Consider the following 17,525-nt stretch of genomic DNA (forward strand, 5'->3'; position numbering starts at 1 on the left):
CGTCCCTCTAAACTTTCAGCTCATACAAGGAGAAGACTGATCAGAGATGCAGCCAAGAGGCCCATGATCACTCTGGATGAACTGCAGAGATCTACAGCTGAGGTGGGAGACTCTGTCCATAGGACAACAATCAGTCGTATATTGCACAAATCTGGCCTTTATGGAAGAGTGGCAAGAAGAAAGCCATTTCTTAAAGATATCCATAAAAAGTGTTTAAATTTTGCCACAAGCCACCTGGGAGACACACCAAACATATGGAAGAAGGTGCTCTGGTCAGATGAAACCAAAATTGAACTTTTTGGCAACAATGCAAAACTTTATGTTTGGCATAAAAGCAACACAGCTCATCGCCCTGAACACACCATCCCCACTGTCAAACATGGTGGTGGCAGCATCATGGTTTGGGCCTGCGTTTCTTCAGCAGGGACAGGGAAGATGGTTAAAATTGATGGGAAGATGGATGGAGCCAAATACAGGACCATTCTGGAAGAAACCCTGATGGAGTCTGCAAAAGACCTGAGACTGGGATGGAGATTTGTCTTCCAACAAGACAATGATCCAAAACATAAAGCAAAATCTACAATGGAATGGTTCAAAAATAAACATATCCAGGTGTTAGAATGGCCAAGTCAAAGTCCAGACCTGAATCCAATCGAGAATCTGTGGAAAGAACTGAAAACTGCTGTTCACAAATGCTCTCCATCCAACCTCACTGAGCTCGAGCTGTTTTGCAAGGAGGAATGGGAAAAAATGTCAGTCTCTCGATGTGCAAAACTGATAGAGACATACCCCAAGTGACTTACAGCTGTAATCGCAGCAAAAGGTGGCGCTATAAAGTATTAACTTAAGGGGGCTGAATCATTTTGCACGCCAATTTTTCAGTTTTTGATTTGTTAAAAAAGTTTGAAATATCCAATAAATGTCGTTCCACTTCATGATTGTGTCCCACTTGTTGATGATTCTTCACAAAAAAATACAGTTTTATATCTTTATGTTTGAAGCCTGAAATGTGGCAAAAGGTCGCAAAGTTCAAGGGGGCCGAATACTTTCGCAAGGCACTGTATATCGTGACATCAGTTAATACAGGCATATATCGTGATATATATACACAGGTATTTACTGTAATATCCATAGGCCTATATCCATCAATAGACAGCAGAAAGCCTAGACCATGTTGTTTGGCATCCAAGCTTCATCAGTATTTCCAATGTTAATGTCATGCAGGTGAATGAGGACCCAAAAGCGACTTGGCGAAAACAGAGTCTTTAATCCAGTAAAGTAATTCTACAAACATAAGACATAATTCCACTCGTAATGACGAGAACAGACTGGAGACTCGATCAAGAACTGCAGGTTGCCTCGGGAAGGCACTTGAACCTAGCAGACTCAGACACCTGCTCTCCACGCAGCATCTGAGGGAAACACGACACGACAGGGCGATACACAGACACAGCACGGTGAACAATAGACAAGGATCCGACAGGACAGGAACGGAAAACAAGGGAAGAAATAGGGACTCTAATCAGGGGAAAAGATAAGGAACAGGTGTGGGAAGACTAAATGATTGATTAGGGGAATAGGAACAGCTGGGAGCAGGAACGGAACGATAGAGAGAAGAGAGAGAGGAAGGGAGAGAGAAAAAGGGGAACGAACCTAAAAAGACCAGCAGGGGGAAAATGAACAGAGGGAAAAGCAAAATGACAAGACAATCTAAGACAAAACATGACAGTACCCCCCACTCACCGAGCGCCTCCTGGCGCACTCGAGGAGGAATCCTGGCGGCAACGGAGGAAATCATCAATGAGTGAACGGTCCAGCACGTCCCGAGACGGAACCCAACTCCTCTCCTCAGGACCGTAACCCTCCCAATCCACTAAGTATTGGTGACCCCGTCCCCGAGAACGCATGTCCATGATCCTACGTACCTTGTAAATAGGTGCGCTCTCGACAAGGACGGGAGGGGGAGGGAAGACGAACGGGGTGCGAAGAAAGGGCTTGACACAGGAGACATGGAAGACAGGATGGACGCGACGAAGATGTCGCGGAAGAAGCAGTCGCACAGCGACAGGATTGACGACCTGGGAGACACGGAACGGACCAATGAACCGCGGAGTCAACTTACGAGAAGCTGTCGTAAGAGGAAGGTTGCGAGTGGAAAGCCACACTCTCTGGCCGCAACAATACCTTGGACTCTTAATCCTGCGTTTATTGGCGGCTCTCACAGTCTGTGCCCTGTAACGGCAAAGTGCAGACCTCACCCTCCTCCAGGTGCGCTCACAACGTTGGACAAACGCTTGAGCGGAGGGAACGCTGGACTCGGCAAGCTGGGAAGAGAACAGAGGAGGCTGGTAACCCAGACTACTCTGAAACGGAGATAACCCGGTAGCAGACGAAGGAAGCGAGTTGTGAGCGTATTCTGCCCAGGGGAGCTGTTCTGCCCAAGACGCAGGGTTTCTGAAAGAAAGGCTGCGTAGTATGCGACCAATCGTCTGATTGGCCCTCTCTGCTTGACCGTTAGACTGGGGATGAAACCCGGAAGAGAGACTGACGGACGCACCAATCAAACGACAGAACTCCCTCCAAAACTGTGACGTGAATTGCGGGCCTCTGTCTGAAACGGCGTCTAACGGGAGGCCATGAATTCTGAACACATTCTCGATTATGATTTGTGCCGTCTCCTTAGCGGAAGGAAGTTTAGCGAGGGGAATGAAATGTGCCGCCTTAGAGAACCTATCGACAACCGTAAGAATCACAGTCTTCCCCGCAGACAAAGGCAGACCGGTAATGAAGTCTAGGGCGATGTGAGACCATGGTCGAGAAGGAATGGGGAGCGGTCTGAGACGACCGGCAGGAGGAGAGTTACCCGACTTAGTCTGCGCGCAGTCCGAACAAGCAGCCACGAAACGGCGCGTGTCACGCTCCTGAGTCGGCCACCAAAAGCGCTGGCGAATAGACGCAAGAGTGCCTCGAACACCGGGATGACCAGCTAACTTGGCAGAGTGAGCCCACTGAAGAACAGCCAGACGAGTGGAAACAGGAACGAAAAGGAGGTTACTAGGACAAGCGCGCGGCGACGCAGTGTGCGTGAGTGCTTGCTTAACCTGTCTTTCAATTCCCCAGACTGTCAACCCGACAACACGCCCATAAGGAAGAATCCCCTCGGGATCAGTAGAAGCCACAGAAGAACTAAACAGACGGGATAAGGCATCAGGCTTGGTGTTTTTGCTACCCGGACGGTAAGAAATCACAAACTCGAAACGAGCGAAAAACAACGCCCAACGAGCTTGACGGGCATTAAGTCGTTTGGCAGAACGGATGTACTCAAGGTTCTTATGGTCTGTCCAAACGACAAAGGAACGGTCGCCCCCTCCAACCACTGTCGCCATTCGCCTAGGGCTAAGCGGATGGCGAGCAGTTCGCGGTTACCCACATCATAGTTGCGTTCGGATGGCGACAGGCGATGAGAAAAATAAGCGCAAGGATGAACCTTATCGTCAGACTGGAAGCGCTGGGATAGAATGGCTCCCACGCCTACCTCTGAAGCGTCAACCTCGACAATGAATTGTCTAGTGACGTCAGGAGTAACGAGGATAGGAGCGGACGTAAAACGTTCTTTTAGAAGATCAAAAGCTCCCTGGGCGGAACCGGACCACTTAAAACACGTCTTGACAGAAGTAAGAGCTGTGAGGGGGCAGCAACTTGACCGAAATTACGAATGAAACGCCGATAGAAATTAGCGAAACCTAAAAAGCGCTGCAACTCGACACGTGACCTTGGAACGGGCCAATCACTGACAGCTTGGACCTTAGCGGAATCCATCTGAATGCCTTCAGCGGAAATAACGGAACCGAGAAAAGTAACGGAGGAGACATGAAAAGAGCACTTCTCAGCCTTCACGTAGAGACAATTCTCTAAAAGGCGCTGTAGAACACGTCGAACGTGCTGAACATGAATCTCGAGTGACGGAGAAAAAATCAGGATATCGTCAAGATAGACAAAAACAAAGATGTTCAGCATGTCTCTCAGAACATCATTAACTAATGCCTGAAAAACAGCTGGCGCATTGGCGAGACCAAACGGCAGAACCCGGTACTCAAAATGCCCTAACGGAGTGTTAAACGCCGTTTTCCACTCGTCCCCCTCTCTGATGCGCACGAGATGGTAAGCGTTACGAAGGTCCAACTTAGTAAAGCACCTGGCTCCCTGCAGAATCTCGAAGGCTGATGACATAAGGGGAAGCGGATAACGATTCTAAACCGTTATGTCATTCAGCCCTCGATAATCCACGCAGGGGCGCAGAGTACCGTCCTTCTTCTTAACAAAAAGAACCCCGCCCCGGCCGGAGAGGAAGAAGGCACTATGGTACCGGCGTCAAGAGACACAGATAAATAATCCTCGAGAGCCTTACGTTCGGGAGCCGACAGAGAGTATAGTCTACCCCGAGGAGGAGTGGTCCCCGGAAGGAGATCAATACTACAATCATACGACCGGTGAGGAGGAAGGGAGTTGGCTCGGGACCGACTGAAGACCGTGCGCAGATCATGATATTCCTCCGGCACTCCTGTCAAATCGCCAGGTTCCTCCTGAGAAGTGGGGACAGAAGAAATGGGAGGGATGGCAGACATTAAACACTTCACATGACAAGAAACGTTCCAGGATAGGATAGAATTACTAGACCAATTAATAGAAGGATTATGACATACTAGCCAGGGATGACCCAAAACAACAGGTGTAAAAGGTGAACGAAAAATCAAAAAAGAAATAGTCTCACTGTGGTTACCAGATACTGTGAGAGTTAAAGGTAGTGTCTCAAATCTGATACTGGGAAGATGACTACCATCTAAGGCAAACATGGGCGTAGGCTTGTCTAACTGTCTGAAAGGAATGTTATGTTTCCGAGCCCATGCTTCGTCCATGAAACAACCCTCAGCCCCAGAGTCAATCAAGGCACTGCATGTAGCACCCGAACCGGTCCAGCGTAGATGGACCGACATAGTAGTACAGGATCTAGATGAAGAGACCTGAGTAGTAGCGCTCACCAGTAGCCCTCCGCTTACTGATGAGCTCTGGCCTTTTACTGGACATGAATTGACAAAATGTCCATCAAATCCGCAATAGAGGCACAGGCGGTTGGTGATCCTCCGTTCCCTCTCCTTGGTCGAGATGCGAATACCTCCCAGCTGCATGGGCTCAGTCTCTGAGCCAGAGGAGGGAGATGGTTGCGATGCGGAGCAGGGAAACACCGTTGACGCGAGCTCTCTTCCACGAGCTTGGTGACGAAGATCTACCCGTCGTTCTATGCGGATGGCGAGAGCAATCAAAGAGTCCACACTGGAAGGAACCTCCCGAGAGAGAATCTCATCTTTGACCACTGCGTGGAGTCCCTCCAGAAAACGAGTGAGCAGCGCCGGCTCGTTCCAGTCACTAGAGGCAGCAAGAGTGCGAAACTCTATAGAGTAATCCGTTATGGATCGATCACCTTGGCATAGGGAAGCCAGGGCCCTAGAAGCCTCCCTACCAAAAACTGAACGGTCAAAAACCCGAATCATCTCCTCTTTAAAGTTCTGGTAATTGTTTGAACAATCAGCCCTTGCCTCCCAGATAGCTGTGCCCCACTCTCGAGCCCGGCCAGTAAGGAGTGAAATGACGTAAGCAACCCGAGCTCTCTCGCTAGAGTATGTGTTGGGTTGGAGAGAGAACACAATATCACACTGGGTGAGAAAGGAGCGGCACTCCGTGGGCTGCCCGGAGTAGCAAGGTGGGTTATTAACCCTAGGTTCCGGAGGCTCGGCAGGCCAGGAAGTAACAGGTGGCACGAGACGAAGACTCTGGAACTGTCCAGAGAGGTCGGAAACCTGAGCGGCCAGGTTCTCCACGGCATGGCGAGCAGCAGACAATTCCTGCTCGTGTCTGCCGAGCATGGCTCCTTGGATCTCGACGGCAGTGTTACGAACGTCTGTAGTCGCTGGGTCCATTCTTTGGTCGGATCCTTCTGTCATGCAGGTGAATGAGGACCCAAAAGCGACTTGGCGAAAACAGAGTCTTTAATCCAGTAAAGTAATTCTACAAACATAAGACATAATTCCACTCGTAATGACGAGAACAGACTGGAGACTCGATCAAGAACTGCAGGTTGCCTCGGGAAGGCACTTGAACCTAGCAGACTCAGACACCTGCTCTCCACGCAGCATCTGAGGGAAACACGACACGACAGGGCGATACACAGACACAGCACGGTGAACAATAGACAAGGATCCGACAGGACAGGAACGGAAAACAAGGGAAGAAATAGGGACTCTAATCAGGGGAAAAGATAAGGAACAGGTGTGGGAAGACTAAATGATTGATTAGGGGAATAGGAACAGCTGGGAGCAGGAACGGAACGATAGAGAGAAGAGAGAGAGGAAGGGAGAGAGAAAAAGGGGAACGAACCTAAAAAGACCAGCAGGGGGAAAATGAACAGAGGGAAAAGCAAAATGACAAGACAATCTAAGACAAAACATGACAGTTAATTGGAATCAATTCCAATGTTCTGTTAATAGATTCCTGGTATACTTCCCTTTAATGAATTCAGGTCAGCAATTGCTGGATCGCACTGCTTGCTGTATAGCCAGGCAGGCGATGCTATTTGACTTTGCTACCCAATTAACAAGTCAATCCAACTTAATTGATTGTGTGATCAGTTTAAAAGCTACAATTGAAGGCTTTAGGACATTGGCTGGTGATGCCAATTGATTGATTTATAATGGCTTTTGTACTTACTAATAGAGATTTAACCAAAGGCATCAGAGTTTGTACATGAGGATTATTACACATACTTATCAAGGGGACACCTATACTATTGAAAGATAAACTGGTATAGTATTTTCTCTGACTCTCGGTGGAGCAGTAGACAGAGTTTATGTTTTATCACACTCATACATAACAGTTTACTGTGTGTGTGTGTGTGTGTGTGCGTGCGTGCGTGCGTGCGTGCGTGCGTGCGTGCGTGTGCGTGCGTGTGTGATTTATGGAGGCACATGATATCTGTGTATCCCTCATTTGCTGCGTCACATAATCTCCCCCTGGAGTGAGAGAGAAAAAGGGAGAACGAGAGCGAGTGAGAGAGAGACAAAAGAGAAAGAGAGAGATAGCAGTGGTAGTATTTATGTGTGTAAACCAGTTGGCCATGTCCAGCTGTTTGAAATCGATAAGAGCTAGCGAGACAGAGAGCACACGTTTAGTTATGACCCATTGATTTATTTATACTAGTGGCTGGGGACAATTTCATGAACACTTTGTTTAAACCCCTCTGTATTCCATACGTGACCTTGAATGCTACTGTTCTCAGCCGCTTCATCCTTAATGTCACGGGGGATCCATATACCTTCTACACAGTTTCACCCTTTTGACCTGCACCACACACCAGTGGAGACTGGTGAAGGTGGACGACTCAGTAATGGCTGGAATGAAATGGAACGGGAATAAACACAATGGAGCCCACCACTGGCACATGGATGAACGCATGCGCACACACACAAACACATTCGCACAGACACAAACACACACACAATCACCCCCCCTCTACACACACACACACACACACACACACACACACACACACACACACACACACACACACACACACACACACACACACACACACACACACACACACACACACACACACACACACACACACACACACACACACACACACACACACACATAATATAATAATATATGCCATTTAGCAGACGCTTTTATCCATACAGTCCCGGGGATCAAACCCACTACCCTGGCATTACAAGCGCCATGCTCTACCAACTGAGCTACAGAAGGACCACATACATACATACATACATACATACATACATACATACATACATACATACATACATACATACATACATACATACATACATACATACATACATACATACATACATACATACATACATACATACATACATACACACACACACACACACACACACACACACACACACACACACACACACACACACACACACACACACACACACACACACACACACACACACACACACACACACACACACACACACACACACACACACACACACACATACATACATACATAGGCCCAGTTATACGATATGTGAACAACCGTTAAGTGGCTCTTCAGCAACCTTTAAATGTGATTTATCTGTTGGCTTTATGCCTCTCCTGGTGTCGACACTTCATCTCTGAGTGATGCCCCTCTGCCCGTAACATTTACTTACACTCCAAAGAATTATGACCCAAAGTGTGTGTGCAACAGAAACCCTTAAAATGATTATAGCGGATCATATTTCCAGTGTGCCTACTAAAGCACAACAAATCTCCAGCCACTCCCTGGTGGCCTGGAATAATGAGCCATTTAAATGCAAGGGCAGTTATAATACAACATTCATCCATTATATTTCTATGGACTTTAGCTGAGAAATACATACATTTAGTAGATTTTCGCAATTGCTATGCTACGCTACTGTATTTCATTATGATGGTGATCCATGTAGAGTGCATTATGATGGTGATCCATGTAGAGTGCATTATGATGGTGATCCATGTAGAGTGCATTATGATGGTGATCCATGTAGAGTGCATTATGATGGTGATCCATGTAGAGTGCATTATGATGGTGATCCATGTAGAGTGCATTATGATGGTGATCCATGTAGAGTGCATGATGATGTTGATCCATGTAGAATGGGATGCTAATGATAATGATGGTTGTACAAGTAAGAGAGGTGTGGGGGGCTGCCATAATCGACATCCACGTCTTCGGCACCCGGGGAACAATGGATTATCTGCCTTGCTCAGGGGCAGAACGACAGATTTTTACCTTGTCAGCTCAGGGATTTGATCCAGCAACCTTTACGTAGCGGGTTAGCCCGGGTACCAGTCTGTTTTTGCTATCATTCCACTCCTTGTACTCCGTGTCATTGTTTGGCAATGACAGATTAGTATGATGGTACATGCAGAGTGTGTGATGATAGTGATGATGATAGTTATACACTCATGCTGTCTCTCTGAATCTGACTGTATCGCCTTGTGTTGAGAGGAACTGTGACTTCCCCACTCAGAGGTCAAACCAAGTGTAGCCGCTGGAGGCGAGACATGTCGGTGCCTTTATTATGGTGCTTAAAGGCACAATCTGTGATTTTAACAGCCTGACCCTGCCACTTTAGTTTGAGTAAGCTTAGAGGGATGGTTTAATGTAACCCCTCTCAAATTCATAGACTGATCTATCGGTGCAAGGAAGGACTGACAGTCTCTGAGATCGACATGATGGTTTTAAACGTATTTCAAAGCTATACATTGTGTTGTTTGTTTATAAAAACTAAAATGCCAAAATACAACAATAATGAGTAACAGGCGTACATCCTTGGTTTATGATAGGGTATGACAGTTTACTAAGCTCAAAGGGTGTTACAGTCTTTAACAATCATTATTTGAATTGAACTGAACATTGAATGGGGGAAATCTCACAGATTGTGCATTCAAAGGCAAATGTGAATTTCATTAAATTAACTTGATTGAGTATTTAGTACTAAGCCCTAATAAGCCTGTCCTCTGATGATTTTGTTGACTTGATTCATTGTGATTGGGTGGTCTGTTGGCTTGCGGTGTACAGCATAGGGATTTACCTGCCATAGAAACCCTTAGGCGGGCCCCTTAAGCATTTGTACGGAACGTCTAAGTCCAAACTGCCAAAATAAAACAGTCAGGGGAATTGAAATTTCCAAAAACAATTAATTTAACAGAATTTATTTTGTTATTAAGTTTGAGCAAAAGAACACAGCATCAGCTATGGTAAAATGCATAGTATTGCAGGAAATCATCTTTAAAACAGCAAATGTTCTCTCAGCTACATGGCAGAATGTGTAGAATCCAGGGGTAGTCGGTGCCGTTTAAGATGAGGAAAGGCAAAAAAATTTAAATGAGCAGGGCCTTATTTCTATTACAACATATTGGATGACTGTCATTCATATTCCATTCACCCAGCTCAATGTAACATTGATAGGTTTGGGCTACTACATGATACTAGAATTTTCCCGATATGAGGTCCCATCATGTTCCCATGGTCCCATCATGGTCAGGTCCCATTTCCCATCATGAAGTTGCTACAACCTAGCCTATGAATGAAAGTTTACAGCGGAGGTGCACAGGTCAAGAGAATTTTGAGTAATCAAGGTGACAGACACTGACACATTCAAAACCGCCTTGCGCAAACTTGCCTGCATCTAGCTGATTTAGGGTGAAATCATCAGTCCAACGAGAGTTTCTATTGAACAAATTCAGGTATGTTTATTCCTGTTTTGTTCTGTTTGTTTCCACTTAAGAATTGTTTTTCAACAGAATCGGCGGAATGAATACACCCCTGATCACACTCAAACACAGTTCACTATCATAGCAGCCACATACAAACAGCATGAACCCTTTGATCGATAGAAAACTCCTCCTGTCACCTTTTCCCTTCGCTTGTGGACTTCAACGCACAACACATCAGCTGTATGTGACCAGGCGAAAAAAACTTTCCAAGCCAAACCTTCATATCATAACCACTACACACAGCCTACAGCATTGTCACCATATTAGCTAATGTCATAGTCAACATAGCTACTAGAGTTAATGCGTTAGTAAACCTGCTACAATCATGCAGTACAGTGTACTGTTAGCAAGCAGTTTAGAAGTGACACGAGCCGGCGCCGGTGGCAATTAATTCATAAAACCAAAAACTTACCTTGACTTGGAATAGTTCCAGTGTTGGATAGCCATAGCCAGCTAGGTAACATCAAATCCTTCTCTGTTTGAGCCAGGTGTTTGAGTAAGCTAAACTAGCTAGCTGCATTCGGCTAATTAAGTGAAATTGTAAATATATAAATATTTACAAATATATATAAATATCTCTCTCGCTCTCTTCTCCTTCTTTTAAGAGGAATTCATTTGTTCAAAACTATTTTCTTATGCACTGCAGTGCTAGCTAGTTGTAGCAGGTGTCCACATACTTTTGCTGTGTAGTGTACTTTCTTATATATAGTGTATCTTGGCTCCATCGAAAAATTCAGAGAATTGCAGAATTTTTATTTAAAAAAATAAAACATAAAAAAAGATATATTGTTGTGCCGACTGTGCCCATTGCCATGCCCATTGTCACGCCCACCACTTAATCCCCTTTTTATCCAGAAAAACCCTGCAGTATCTTACATCTAATGAAGATGTAGATTAGGTTGAGAGTGATCTAATCGGCCTAATCGAGTGGCTCATTGATGTACCCTCCATTGTGCTCCTGAAGTTGACTCATTACACCAGGGACGTCGCTCAGCAGGGCCTAAAATTTAGCACATGCCACCTGCCAAATGCAGGTAGATTTTGGCATTGGCAAGTAAAGATGTGTATTTTGTGAATAAAAATAGTCAAGCATGATCACATTCATAGTAAAATAAATGCTGCAGTGGTTTTCAAAGTATTTCCGACATTTTGTTTGATAGCTGGTAAATTCTACGCACAAAGTCAAAGAACTATGAATCCTATATAGCCTATTCCACCTTGCGCTGCAACACTGCCTGGCTGGGGCCTCTTCGCACATGAAGAGCTGAGTGAAAGATTCATTTTTAGAAGCACTGCACACAGTCATAAAAGTTTAACTCATTTACTTGAAACGAAGTGGGACTTTGTCCTTGTGTTTCTTGGCTATTTACATGGTTTTGTTCACAAGTTAGGTTGTTTTTCTGTTTGAGTTTCAACTACTAGGGAAGAGAAGACACTTAATCAGACACTTAAACTACTAATCAGACTCAATTTCACATGCACAAACATGACTGGAGTCACGCTACCACGGCAACCTCCCGCCCATAAAGGGGCAGGTGAAAATGTTTGTCTGTGATATTTTGGTTAAAAGACTTATGTCACAAAATGTATAATTATTCAACATACTACATTAGTTCATTATTACTAGTAATACATCTTTTATTTTGTTAAACATTACAAAACATGCTCATCCGTTTATTTTCTGTTTTGTTGGTGTAATTTTAGGGGGGGGGAGTATTTTGGCTGGTAAAAAATCTTAGTGGGTGGTAGATTTTTAAATCTACTTAAATCTACCTGCCACAGTTGCTGGTGAACCGAAAAGTAAATGTTATGCCCTGTTGCTCAGACTGGTTAATTAGTTGAATTAATCAATTTGATTAAAGTGTCAAGGCCCAGTGAAAAGGAGTACATGCTTTAGTCCTGGAACACACTATACTCTACTCTACTCTACTCTACTCTACTCTACTCTACTCTACTCTACTCTACTCTACTCTACTCTGCTATACTATACTATACTATACTATACTATACTATACTATACTATACTATACTATACTATACTATACTATACTATACTATACTATACTATACTATACACTTTTGCTCAGGGAGAGGCACCACAGACACTTCTCTGCTGGTGTTTCTTGAGATGTAAACATAAACCGCTCTGTTGGAAAAATATCCGCTTGGGTATTGTAGTAGTTTCGCTTTGTACTTGATGTTCACCGGACTATGCCTTGTGCCCTTCATCTTCCCTCTATCCCTCTCATGCAGGTGGTGAGCTTTACCAGTCTGAAGTATGACCGCTCCTACAGCTGGATGGTGCTGTGCGTGCTGTGGTGCTCCATCGCTCAGTCCATCCTGCTGCCCATGTTCTTGTGGGCGTGCGACCGCTACCGCGCAGACGTGCGCATGGTCTGGGAGAAGTGTGTGGCCATCATGTCCAACGACGACGTGGACGAAGGTAAAACAGGCGAGGAGGGGGAGGTGGAGCAGGCCAGGTTCCATCTGTCCACCATCTACCCCCTCCAATCCCTGGCTATGGTGACTTCATAACATGAGGGGGGGGGGGGGTAAGAGGTAGGGGGTAGAGGTCTGGAAGTCTGGTCCTGGAGAACTGGCATAGGACCTGTGGGCATTTGATTAAGTGGGGGATAAGGGTAGAGGTCAGCAACCCCCAGTCCTGGAGCCTCTGCTGGCATCTCACCTTAGTGCACAAGCCCAATCTTAGCTTTGGCCTTGGTTGATTTATGAATGGATGATTTGATAGTCATCTGTGAATGGATTCAGAAAATATAAAACTGGATTTGAATTCTGAATCGGGCAATTGATTTACATTGGGGGCGCCATGTAGGTCTATGGTGATGTTCTGTCGAATGTAGTAAAATTCACGAATTGAGCATGATTGATTGTAGATAAACTTCAACTGAAATAAGCAGACCTAGAAGGTTCTCCGGGAGCAGGGTTGGAGAGATCTTGTTTTGAGAGTGATGTCTGTTCAGCTTACAACGCTAGATTTGATTCAGTATATATAATTTTCCTTTAATGTGGTCATATGTAGCCATCCGGGGGTCCTTATGTGATCGGTCTAATTTGATGTGGTCTAATTTATCATGTGACCTATCATGGGACCTTTTTCTCCAAGTGGAGAGGAAGTGACCAAACAAAAAGTGTCTGTAGGAAGGACTTATATCCACATTTTGTGGTTTCATTCTTAGTGGGCTCATTTAAAAAGAGTGAATTATATGCTATGCTCTCGGACTGTTACAAGATATTGCTGGAAAAGCACATACTTTCCCCGCCGAATTTGACTTTGTTTCACTTGAATGAATTCAAACTGTGAAATCTACCCTGGCCTAGAACACCCTGACCCACGACGCAGAAATAAAGAGAGGATTTATGAAGATTACAACCAAACCAATACTGAAGGACTTTAACTAGATAAAAAAAAAAGCGCAGTACATTTCAGCACGATGGTCATATTTCCAATCCTATGAGATTCTGGTATGCGTTTTTCTTAAATCTATGATACACATCGAGGCATGATTGTACGCACACCTATCAAGTTTTTTTGGACTAATGTCAGCGTATGAGTGTAAACAGATACTGCCGGGATGACTCAATACTCTTTTGGAAATGCACTAAACTGTTCCTGTCCATGTTGGCTGTAGGCCTATTAGACATCACAAGGAATCTCGTTCACAATATTCCCTCAAATTATGCAAATGAGGTAGCCATTTTGACAAACCAAAATGGCTTAGTGATCCAAAGAATACATATATTTACAATTCAGGAATACACAGACACTTACCCAAGTTGTGGTCCCTAATTAACTTTAAAGTTAGGTCACATGATAAACGTAATCGCCCCTATGGTTTGTTAATTGTGGATTGGGTAGATATGAACTATTCTATATTGATATGAGATCAAAACAAGAATAAGAAACTCGAGAAATCCTCAATGTTAAAAACCTGCAAATTGAAATGAACCCTGTGAAATAACTTGCCTTTTCTTGCAATGAAATTGTTTAAACTCAACTTAATATCTCCCCTCTCCCCTCTTTCTAACTCCCACACCTTTTTAATAACCTCCCTTTCTATACGTCCATCCATGTTGATTGTTTAGCATACGGAAAAAAACTCAAATGTAGGACAATGTATTGTCTGTGTGGTTTTAATGTTGCTAGCGTTTATTTATTTTTCAGAGGGCTTGCCTTGTATATCACAATACAGTTGTATGTATAAGGGTTGTTTCTTGTTTCCAAAGCTACTGACTTGCATGCTATGCTGCCTGTGCAAATAGCCAATCTCATCCTCCATCCTACCGGCCAACATTTGTCTTAAGATCAGCATTTTACACCGATCTCCAATTGACCTCTCATTGAATCGAATGCAATTCTTCTTTTGATCCTAAATTTGCCTGACAAGTTATACAGTATGTAAAATGATTACTTGAAAGTATTCCTTTGATTTGTATTATTATGGTTCTCATGATAAGCCCCAGTTTTTGAAAGATTAATATCATTATTTCTGGACAGGGTCTCCGAATTTGGAAGGGGTTGTTTTGTATTTTTCTATTCGGTAAACGCCCACAGTCATGATTTTCAGTCAGTGATTCTTTTCAAATGCACTGTTCAACCCTCTGAGCCATAGGGCATCTTGTTGCAGAGATCATTTAGTCACAATCATTTAGTCACAATCTACAACATAATGACCCACTTAGTGTTATGTTCCCTGTTATTCGAAACACTTCAGACTAAGTTCACAACAATATCGGAAATTATTTTCACAAAAGCAAAGATCTGTGATTGCCACAAAGACAACAAAAAAAGGCACTAGTTAATTAGAAGACTTGTGCAATTTTGTGGCAATAATGCACTTATAATATATCGTGATAGTCTGAAGTATTCTGAATAACAAGATATATAACACTTAATGGTTCATACTAGAATATTTATTTTATTTTAAAATATTAACTTTTTTTTAAATCTTTAAGACTCAGAGTGCAAGAATGTCTCGAGGCCTCGAGGGCTACAGTGACTCCTGTTTGATTAGGAACCCCAGCGGACACCCCCCCCAAAAAAGAGAAAGATGAATTGTCTCTATTATCTATTCGTCTTGTCTGTCTGTCTGTCTGTGTATTTTGAGTACGTTGGTCTTTAATCCTGACGCCGCGTATGCTTTTCTGCGTTTTGCAGAAAACAGCCAAGATGGAGGAATTCATGCGGACTTAATATATGACAGACCATATGACTATAGCTCCGCGGCTGATATCATGACGGTAGACCGTATTGCCAAGTACGAATTCTCAACCTTAGAAATGGGGGTCCCACAAGGGTATCCATTGCAACTACAGGAAGATAAAATGCAGTATTTGCAGGTATATTTCCATTGATTTTTATTATTTTATCAATTGATTGATTTTTCACTTCAAATACAGATAATAATGTGCATGGTGAAAGAGGCCCTTCGGCCTACTATAATATCTATCTTATTGTTTGATCTTGCTGGAATCATTTTACATTTTGCTAACTGATATTTCCTATCTAGACATGGCATTGAAAGGTCAAAAAGCATATATCTGGCTGACTAATGTTTGGCAAATATGACCATCAGTTGTTTTCACCTTCATTGCAGATACGTTTCTCTAATGTTTATCGGTGGGTCTTTCACAGACCTCCAACGTATTCATCGTAGTATCACAAGTTAAACATAGAAGTACCAGAATAGTATGAGGTGGTAGGGCTGATGCTGACTTCCAATATCCTTGACTGAACCACTCTGCTAAAACATTGCAAATGCTTGCTCGTGCTAATGCTATTTAGTCCTTTTGACTCCTATTGAGTCCTGTTGAGTACCGTTAAATCCAATTGAGTACCATTGACTCCTATTGAGTACCATTGACTCCTATTGAGTACCGTTAACTCCAATTGAGTACCATTGACTCCTATTGAGTACCATTGACTCCTATTGAGTACCATTGAGTCCTATTGACTCCGGGCTCAAAGCAAGTCAGTTGTAGAGCTGTGAAATGCTCCTCTTTGACATATTATTAGGAACCCCAATGCTGCTCTCCCAACATGCAGTCTTCAAGAGCTTACAAACAACCAAACCACAACTGTGTGTGTGCGAGTGCTTGTGTGCGAGTTTGCGCACAATGTGTGCGTGAGTGTGTGTGCGTGCAGTCGTGTGGCCCAGATAAAATGCAGTCGTGTGGCCCAGATAAAAATGAACTAAAAGAGCAGGATAATTACAGGATTGGAGAGGAAATGAAGGCTTTTGAAGGCTGAATTTGGAGACCAAAACTAAGAATGGCCATGGCCCTTTTACCTAACACAACCCAGACTTACGGTCACCCCCGCAAGACATCTACCACTGTGTCATCTTTGTTCCATCCTTTTTGCAAAACAATCACCCAATTGGGCTCTCGACTACTCCATGTAGCAAATAGCTGCTAGCAAAACCACATGTAGCACAGCACAGTGTAATGCTAACAAGAAAGTAGCACACAGGAGGTGTAGCCCTTATATTTAGACATCAAATATTCATGTTATTTTATAAATGGTTTATGATAGCTGGCTGCATTATAACAACCTGCCAGATGGCCGACGTTTCTTATCTGTCAACTTGGACTTCAAATTAGTAGGCCTAGCCATGAAATCTATGGGCCTATGATATGATATAGACTGAAATTTGATCTCCTGATTCAGACTCTTGTTGATAGCCACACTCATTCTATTTTCTAGTAGGATCGAGTCTATTCTATTTTGGGATAGTTATTGAAACAGAGATGTATACAGTAGCTATCATTTCACCACATTGACTCATTAAACCATTGATTCTGTTTCATCTAAATAGTACATCTTATACACTGAGTGTACAAATCATTAGGAATTTGCACCCCCTTTTGCCCTCAGAACAGCCTCAGTTCATCGGGGGGATTGGCTCTACGAGGTGTCGAAGGCGTTCCACAGGGATGTTGGCCCATGTTGACTCCAATGCTTCCCACAGTTGTGTCAAGTTGTCTGGATGTCCTTTGGGTGGTGGACCATTCTGGATTCACACGGGTAACTGTTGGGCATGAAAAACCCAGCAGCGTTGCAGTTCTTGATATACTCAAACCGGTGCACCTGGCATCTACTCCCATATCCCGTTCAAAGGCATTTAAAAAAAATATTGCCCATTCACCCTCTGAATGGCACACATACACAA

At 43.9% G+C, this 17,525-nt stretch overlaps 1 protein-coding gene across 2 annotated transcripts in view; it reads left to right on the forward strand.

Annotated features, from left to right (window-relative positions):
• Window positions 1-17,525, forward strand: part of LOC124031837 (probable G-protein coupled receptor 153) — a 63,000-nt gene that overhangs the window by 40,671 nt on the left and 4,804 nt on the right. The window contains exons 4-5 of one of the 2 annotated variants that reach the window (XM_046343569.1): window positions 12,589-12,778; window positions 15,512-15,693. In XM_046343569.1, coding sequence (XP_046199525.1) covers window positions 12,589-12,778; window positions 15,512-15,693 — 372 coding nt within the window. The remainder of the gene's footprint in view (window positions 1-12,588; window positions 12,779-15,511; window positions 15,694-17,525) is intronic. The other variant, XM_046343571.1, reaches the window with a different exon arrangement.

This window comes from Oncorhynchus gorbuscha, linkage group LG03 (assembly GCF_021184085.1).
Source record: "Oncorhynchus gorbuscha isolate QuinsamMale2020 ecotype Even-year linkage group LG03, OgorEven_v1.0, whole genome shotgun sequence".
Lineage (NCBI taxonomy): Eukaryota > Metazoa > Chordata > Actinopteri > Salmoniformes > Salmonidae > Oncorhynchus > Oncorhynchus gorbuscha.